Source organism: Hyposmocoma kahamanoa, unplaced genomic scaffold (genome assembly GCF_003589595.1).
Source record: "Hyposmocoma kahamanoa isolate Upper Pololo Valley unplaced genomic scaffold, ASM358959v1 92, whole genome shotgun sequence".
NCBI lineage: Eukaryota > Metazoa > Arthropoda > Insecta > Lepidoptera > Cosmopterigidae > Hyposmocoma > Hyposmocoma kahamanoa.
In genome coordinates, this window is record NW_020654748.1 from 13,491,510 (window position 1) to 13,500,921 (window position 9,412).

A 9,412-nucleotide genomic window follows, 5' to 3' on the forward strand; every position below is an offset into this window, starting at 1 on the left:
CAAAGGTACATATTACAATTTTTTGATACTGTACTCAAAGATACAACGCCAAAATGCGCATTAGAAGTAGATTGTATTTACGTTAATATAGTGTTGCTTTAATTTTGTTTAGTGCCATGTTTACATTTCTTAACAATTGGAACAAAATAATTATACTATATCTACCTATATTATACTAGTTATACATAATTAATTTCATGACATTTTTGAACTTAACTGAAAATTAAAACATTTGACGTCTTAATTTACAATGACCTACTAAATTAAATAGCTTACCGTTAGGTTAAGTTGTTGGTTCAAAGTAAATTAATGGAGTATTAGCATAATTTGCAAAATTTTTATTATAAATAAAATTACATTCACGAGCATACGAGCAATAAATTAGAGTCGCTTACAAAATTTCAAGCAACTTGAATAACAAGAAGCTACGAAATACGATAATGTTGTACACATTTAATAATGTGTTATTACCACAACCAACATATAATAATGCCTTGATTCTCTTATGACGATGCGTAATTAATATACTTATATTTTGTAAGTAATTTATGAATTTCCAGCTAAAATGCTTGTAAACAAGAACTAATAGACTTGTGTAAAGTGACAAAAACCAGAATTTGATGTCTTGGATCTCGGCATTTTCTACTTTGTAAGCGAATTCGTGTTTAGGGTGAGATTGGAAAGAACATTTGATAATGCAGCAGCAGTGTTCTGATTTTGTATGATAAGGATGCTGGTGAAATTATAGGCACATGGCACTTATCAACTTATGTCTCAGGGTGACGGGCGCAGTGGCAGTGCCCCTCAGATCTTTGGGATTTAAAACTCTGAGGGGCACTGCAACTGTCATGGACAAGCGTGTAGCTCACCATCAGGCGCACGACTTTTTCGTACAGTCATTGGATATTATAAAAAAATCATGAAGGTCGACAGATGTTGAGTTGGTAGATTCTCTCAACACAAACGAATTAAAATTCGCATGTGGGGGACGCTAACTGCTCGACCCTCAGAGTAGATCTAGCTGTCACCTGTGTATACTTCACAATATAATATATCCACATATAATAATATATATGTAATCGATAAAAGGGTCGACTTTGATCGACTACGGGGCAACATGATGGAAAGAGATGTGAGGGTCCGGTGGCGTTCGTGGCTGTGTTGGCATACTTGCACGTGTTGTAGCTCATGGTGCACTCGATATTACTCATCCCAATCTTCCTGAAAGACTAAGAAGAGATGGAGTGAGAATCCTGAAAATCCTGCTGAATACATACCGCTGCTAAAGCAACCGTAAATATAACGACATAATTGAACAATTACATATAAATAAAATGTTTTAAACATTGTTACTTATGAATACTTAAAATATATTTACTTCTAACATTTTAGAAAAAATGTTGGTATTATAAGCATACTGTATGCTAGATTATCAGCTGAACATAGAAAATAATTAATGACACTGGTTCAAAACTTTTCGAGGCTTTTCTTAATCATATTTGCACGTTAAACACTACGTAAAAAATTTGTTTTTTTTAAAAAAACGGAATGCCGGTCAACGTTCTGCCATCGTAAATTACATTTAATACAATAAGTCAGATAGTAACGATAGTAACTAATTACCGATAATTCATGGTTTATTAAATTATGTATTTAAACATTAAAGATATGAATCTATAATATCCACGACGCTTGTATGCAAGAAGTCTGTTAATATTATCTTAATTTAAAATAAAACAAGATATAATGGATATCAAAAGGGGTTAAGCATGTCATAAATACCATGATTTTGAGCAATTATATTTTTCGTTGATAAGATTATGTTCTCGACTATACTTATTAAAAGAAACTGTTAAGTAGGGATAAGTGGAAATGAAATTCAACAAGTAACATTGTGGTAGGGAAGATTGAAAAATCCATTTGTCCATCCTATCAAAAGTCCTAGAAAAGCTTGTTCACCATCAGTTGACTAATTTCCTAAACAGGAACAACCTTTTCAATCCTCTCCAGTCCGGTTTTCGCATTGGTCATAGTACGACTACTGCACTCACGAATATCACTGATGACATCCGTTTGGGTATAGAAAATCAACAATTGACTGTGCTGATACTCCTTGACTTTAGTAATGCCTTCAATGGAGTTGATTTTGACTTATTACTGGAAGTATTGCGTTCTGTTAACCAGCAGTTATTTATTGGTTTCGAAGCTACCTCTGTAGACGTCGGCAGTGGGTACGTAATAAGAATTCTCTCTCTACGTGGTGAAATATCTCTGCCGGAGTTTCGCATGGTGGCGTCCTTTCTCCTCTCTTATTTTCTTTGTTTATTAATGCTATTACACACTCTCTCACTTCTTGCTATCATGTATATGCTGATGACCTCCAAATGTACACCAGGTCGGCTCTTCAAGACTTACCAATTGCTATTTATGCTATCAATGTGGACCTCGAGTCCATCAGTCAATGGGGTCACTCCTTTGGCCTAAAAGCTCACCCGTCCAAAACAAAATCCATTATTATAGGTAGCACTTAGTTCACTTCTATTATAGACCTAGACTCCTTACCCCATGTGGTTTTTGATTATGTCCGAATTCCTTTTGTAGACACAGTTAGGAATTTGGGGGTAATTTTAAAATTTTAAAATTATTTTGAAAGTGTTTGAGATGGCTTATAACTTTTTTGCCCACTAAAACCAAAATTACTTTGGCCCAGAGCATGCTGCGTCCGATATTGGACTACGCCGATGTTTGCTACCCGGATTTGTCAGTCGCCCTGCTCAATAAATTGGAACGGCTCCAAAATATGTGTGTGAGGTTCGTTTTTGGACTTCGTGAATTTGACCACGTCTCCCAGTTTCGTGCACAACTTAAATGGCTACCCATCCCCCAGCGTAGAGATCTTCATATTCTTTCCCTTCTTTACTCAATTCTATTCTGTCCCTTTACGCTTTCTTATCTCAAAGATAGCTTTACTTTCCACTCTTCTACACTCGCCGTCCCCTTGTCCTTTCACACTCTCTTACTAAACATATCCCATACCTCTAATTTTTATTATAACTCTTTTACCGTTTCTGCGATCAGATTGTGGAATTCTCTCCCTGAATCGATTCAAGGTTCCCCTTCTCTTGATTCCTTCAAACGACGTGTCAAGGATCACTTCCTCAACTCCTAAGTATTGTCTTTTTCTCCACTTTTTCATTTATTTTCTATACTTATTATCTCATTTTTCTTTTTCCTTTTAAAGTATATAAGCATTTAATATTATTATTTATGTATTGTAATGTATTAATAATATTCGTATGGATATTTCTATCTACGTATATGAGTTTATTAATAATTATTGTGTAGTGTACTTATAATGATATTCTTTGGTTGCACCCCTTTTGCATATCCCAAATTTCTATCCTAAGGTTGGAAGAAATTGCTACACAGCAATAAGGCCGCCTGTTGCACATTATCTTACTATCTTTGTACTTAAGTTACTTCATTGTATTTTAACTGTAATTTTATGTGCAATAAAGAATATTTCATTCATTCATTCATTCATTTGTCCCCACCAGGGTGAACAGCTGGTAGGGACTAGTCAAACTGGCGAAATGTTAAAGATCTTCATATTTATCAGAAATCTTTAGCCCGTACAGGGCCAGCGTGTTTTTTTATAGTATCAAGTGACGGGACGAACGACTCGTGCGCCTGATGGTAAACTAAACACGCCTGTCCATACGTAGGTAAGGTGGCAGTACTTCCCTGGACGAACTCTTTCACAAAGTGTTCTACGACTACTAAATGTGGCGAACTATTACTAAATCTCCTACCTTTTAATCTATTACCTTTTATTTTGGTTTTTAATAAACAATTGTAACCTCATCATCATCTCATATATTTTTTTATAAAGACGACATACTGGAGTGTATATTACTTATTATACAAATCCCACGAAAACCACACATGTGAAACTTTTTTCACATTCGTTGTTAGCATGTTTCTTGACTCAAGGAACAAAATACGAGTAAGAGGGTCTGTCTGAGAGTCGGCCTCGACGAAAAGAAATATAAATCTAACTGAGTAATCTAAATAAGACTGGGTGTGGACACGATATGAACGTATTTTCTACGTCAATATTGACCCATTTATACGTCACTGCTGGGTACGGGTCTCCTCTCAGGCAAGGGTTTAGGCCCTAGTTCGCCACCTTGGCCCAATGCGGGTTGGAACTTAACAAGTTTGTCAAAGGGTGTGAACTTTCTTCCACGTGCAAGTTTCATCACGATGTTTTCCTTCACAGAAAAGAGCATGGTAAATTTCCAAAATTTCATAATTACATTTTGCCATATATTTCAAAAACCTCAGAGGTGCGAGCCCGAATTCAAACCCACGGCTTTTCCTGAAAGGCGGTAGGTTTTTAAAACTTTTCATAGTCGACAAATAAAAGGATGGTGAGATGGTGGAAGTAAACAAATCGCATCGTGAACGAATGTCCTACATCTAAAACCAAACTAACTGTCTGTTTGATTTTGTCTCGACTGATTTTTTGTTACTTGTGATTTGCAGTATGTCAATATTAATAATCTGTCACAAAAAAATTTGATCGTCTGTGATAAATTATAATATTTGATCACGATTGCTCTATAAGAGAACAATTGATTTTAAAACTTCTTTTTCTCTTGACTATACTTACCTTGCACATACAATCCGTTGGGAGTTACAAAATATACAGGTGATCAGTTCGGATTTAAAATTGGCGGTGGATCAATAGTCGGGGATCATATGGGAATAAACCTCAATCTACAAAACTTTTGTTGATCATATTTTTCTAGTATTTTGGTGAAAACGCACATCATTGGAATTGGTGTATACTAATTGTCAATTTTCACAACCAGCACAAGGGGTTTGCTTAAGCTTCATCGTGGTCGCACTTGTGCCATTATGTCACTAGAACTACCGACATTCCAGCTACATTTGTCGCAACGGTTCGCATATCGCGGTAGCGTTGTCACCATCTATGTTGCTGAGTCTCAATGATGGGTACTAGTTGTTGTAGGCAGTATTGACATCAACTGAATATCCAAAACTATGATCGATCGTATTTTCTCAAAAACTTGCAACATTCAGGTTGATAACAAAATTAAAATAAAACCGCACACGCTGACAGCCCCGCACTAGGGAAACCCTGCATCTCGGGTGCCATGAACACTCACGTAATAGATAACCACCAGTTACACCCAAACTTACGAGAGAAATAAATGCAGGTCATACAAATATTTCGCCCAATCCAGGAATCCCCTGTGTGGCAGACCAGCATGGTAACCGGTAGGCCACGGAAGCAATTACAAATTTATTAGAGATGGAGTGTAAATTTCACGATATGGAAATAAAAAATAAAGAGTTTATATGAAGGTATCAATCAATCGCTAAATAATATATGCAAATCCACCAATTCGTTTAAAAGACATGAATGACCTATGCTTTGAGAAGCTGTTATATATATACAATCTGTAATTACACAATAGCCATGAGTTATATTTAAAAAATTATAATGATTGGAAAATTCCCAATACATTGACATTAATTTTGTTCGAAATTTTGTGCGTTAATTACCTAAATATAGGTCATTTTTGTTTGGCCTTTGCACAGTAACAGGTTTTTGTCCTCGAAAAGTTCAACAGATTATTATTTGTGTGTAATCCATACGAAAACGTAATTTAATACGTCAGGACACTTATCACGTTGAAACATATAAAAAGCTGTATTTTGTTCAGATTTACATCATTCGTGTACAAAGTTCACAAGAGTACATACAAGCAAAATGCTCTCCAAAGTAAGGAATTGATTCCAGTGAAAAAAATAATTTGATTATTTATTTCTTATACGTCTTCGCTTTTGAAGATAGTTGGTAGTTACGCTATGCCAACCTGCAATTGTGCTATATCCAGGCTTGTTTACTTCTCTCCAAAAGTCTTTATGTAAACCATTGTCTCGCACCTACAATTTGTATACCTAGAAATTCGTCTAAATATTTTTTTTTATAATATCAAGTGACAGCATGAATAAGTCGTGCACTTGGTGTTAAGTAACACGCCTATCCGTACCAGTTGCAGTGTCACGCAGAGCTTTAAACCGCCCGTCACCCTAAGACATAATAAGTTGACAAGTCTCATGTGCCTGTAATTTCACCAACTCTCTTACCCTTCAAAACCAGAACACAGTAATGCTTACATTACTAGTGGCGGTACGTCCCATGACGAAATCTTTCTCAAGGTGTTCTACTGCTACTAAATACAAATATCCGTAATTAAATATATTTATTGCAGGTACTGATACTTGCTCTAGCTATAGCGGCAGTCTTCGCTCAGGAAAGCTCTCACGACCATGGCCATGCTTACTCCTCTCAGTCCATAGTACTCCACAATACACACCACGATAATGACCACAAGGTTCAAAAGGAAACCATCGCTTACTTCCAACCAGCTGTCCATCACGTCGATCCTGTAGTAAGCCATATCGCCTCAGTTCACCACGTTGCTCCCGTTGTTCACCATGTCGCCCCCGTCATTCATCAAGCTCCTATCGCCCATCACGTAGCTCCAGTTGTTGAACATGTTGCTCCTGTTGTACACCATGTAGCTTCTTCCATTCAAGCTGCCCCCTCTCATGTTGAGCAAGAGCATCACGACTATTACGTAAGAATTTAATATTTTCAAATACTTATCAACATGGTTTACTAATATTATATCACAGTATGTTACTAATATCATAAACAACAACTTTTGTTCCATGGCTTCTCAGATTTTACTTTCCCTTTTAATATTGTTATATTAAGTGACGGGACGAACAAGTCGTGCGTACCATCAGGCGATGCTACACGCCTGTCCATAACAGTTGCAGTGCCACTCAGAGCTTTAAATCGCAAAAATCTGAGGGGTACTGCCACTGCACCCGACACCCTGAGTCATAAATTGACAAGGCCCATGGGGCCTGTAATTTCACCAGTACATTTTTGTACTTTCGTACAAAAATAAAAATATTCCAACAGATCTCTCTAAATGATGATAACTCTGTGCGGTAACGAAAGGAAAGCACCTACCAGCAAAATTATTTTCATGAAGTAAGTAAGCACGCGGAAGACGTTGCTAAAATATAAATGTAGAAAATGTCAGATTGTACAACAAAAACTTAAAAGTGTATTTTTGGTAAATCTATTACACTTTGTAATAAGTCATGGACGTAAAGTTCTTGTTTATGATATTAGCAATATAGCCCTGCAAGGTTGTTAATATTTTACAAATAATTCTATAAATGGTTAAGTTTTTAATAGGAAACTTTTTAACTCTATATAGGTGTATTTTACCTTAAGTCAAAGGTTTTATTAGCCTTTAGTGGAAAGTGTTTGTAAATTCAATGTTTCTTTTGTTTCTTCAGGCTCACCCCAAATACGAGTTCGCATATGAAGTGAAGGACACTCATACCCATGACATCAAGTCCCAGCACGAGATCCGTGATGGAGATGTCGTTAAGGGCGAATACTCCCTGCATCAGCCTGATGGTGCCGTGCGCACTGTTAAGTACTACGGTGACCACAAGAGCGGGTAAGATTTGTATCATAATAATTCTTGATGATTAAGTAATTACTGCTAGCATCTTTTTTTTAATAAAAAGTATCATTAGTGCAAGAGTTAAGGCTCACTATAATTTTACTGGACGTAATCAATGCATTTTCAATTGATAAATTATTGACGACCTACGTAGATGCACACCGGTTTTCATGGTGACCCCATCTCTGAGGTTCCGACTTTAATTCCCGGCTAGGTCAATGTACAAATGTACAAACTTTTCTATATTTTTTTTATAAAACGTAAGTGCGCATTTAACCTCCATCTCACTTGATGGAAAGTGAAGGTGAGATCGAGGATATGGCATGCACATCTAAATAATGACTATACACTCTCGCCTTGAAAAGCTTCAAGTTATAGCGTTCGGGGAACAAGTCTGCAGGCAGGGAATTCCACTCCCTAGCCGCTCGCCATACAAATGTGGAAGCGAAACGCTTCGTGCGAATCCGGGGAATATCCACAACATGGGGGTGGAACCCCAGCCCACGTCTAGTCCCCCAATGATGGAAAGGGGAAGGCAGAATCAAATTAAGCAATTCCATCGCACACTCTCCGGTGATATATCCTGTAGAATACCGATAAGCTGGCAACTCTACGGCGGTGTTCAAGGCTCTGCAGCTTCGCCTTTATTAATTCTAAGTCGCACATTGTGAGCCTCTTAGCACGCTTGTCTATTGAATCCAATGTGTCCAGTTGGTATTAAGCAAAGATACTTTGGGATCAGAGCAACGTATACGACGTTGTCCCGTAAAAAAAATACCACTTACATGCATCGCTACACTTGCGATTTATATGTGATTACATTGATGCAAACGCGCGACTGCATCGATACAAACGCTCGACTGCATCGATACAAACGCGCAATTGCATCGATACAAACGCGCGACTGCATCAATACAAACGCGCGACTGCATCGATACAAACGCGCGATTGCATCGATACAAACGCGCGATTGCATCGCTGCTAAAAGTCGCCATGTGTAACCATTCTTAAATACACATTCTTCAAGTTCTATTTATTATACATGGCGCATAATGTAATCTGGACTTAAAAAGATTAAAAATACATCATACAATATTCGGACACTGAATATTTACTATATACATAGTATGCTGGGCTATCCAATGTAGATTGCTGAACTCTTATTACATTACATTAGTTTTTAAAGCTTTTTTCCAGATAGAAGATGTCTTTATAAGGAAATTCTTATTAATTACCAATTACACTTAGACCGCAGGGATAAATCTCCTTGATAGTTGGTTGTCACTATACCATACGTGGGGAATTGTAAAGTATTCCATTTGAAATGATTGTGTTACAATCTAATTCTTGTTACAGTTTTAATGCTGAAGTTCACTACGACGCTCCTTCTCATCACGTCCAGCCCGCCCATCATGACAATCACCATTAAGCCATTCTAATCTATGCTTGTGGCTCCATTGTTAACTTGTAAATAAATTATTCATCCTATTTATATGCAGTATTTGGTAGTTTGTCTTTTAAAACTCAACTTAAAAAGAAAATTTAATGAGTGTTCAAAACACAATGTTCCTTTATTCTATAGAATTACCTATAGGTAAGTATTATATTTAGAACAATTATGTTATGAAATCTGCTAGTGTTCATTCGTATGCCTGGTTCTTTTGAGGCGTTACCACTTTAAAAAGAATGAATAAGACTGAGAATGCTCTTTTTAAAGAAGAAAAGATATTTATCGAGTTCTTAGGTTTTCGCGATTGTTACACATAGGAAATGAAACTATTTTTCCGGATTTAAATGTTGACCTGTAAAGGGCCCGAAACGTC

General features: G+C 36.8%; 1 protein-coding gene across 1 annotated transcript; it reads left to right on the top strand.

The window, feature by feature from the left end:
- The first annotated feature begins 5,803 nt into the window (after positions 1-5,803).
- Positions 5,804-9,061, top strand: LOC113236707 (cuticle protein 18.6-like). Its single transcript, XM_026472866.1, has 4 exons — positions 5,804-5,815; positions 6,309-6,677; positions 7,417-7,583; positions 8,946-9,061. The coding sequence occupies exons 1-4, from the start codon at positions 5,804-5,806 to the stop codon at positions 9,016-9,018; spliced, it is 621 nt and encodes a 206-aa protein (XP_026328651.1). The 3' UTR covers positions 9,019-9,061.
- Positions 9,062-9,412: the final 351 nt, after the last annotated feature.

Bases quoted from the DNA above. Each gene is read 5' to 3' on its own strand.
- LOC113236707 (XM_026472866.1), top strand. The intron at 6,678-7,416 runs GTAAGAATTTAA...TTGTTTCTTCAG, and splicing joins AAGAGCATCACGACTATTAC to GCTCACCCCAAATACGAGTT. The intron at 7,584-8,945 runs GTAAGATTTGTA...TTCTTGTTACAG, and splicing joins TACGGTGACCACAAGAGCGG to TTTTAATGCTGAAGTTCACT.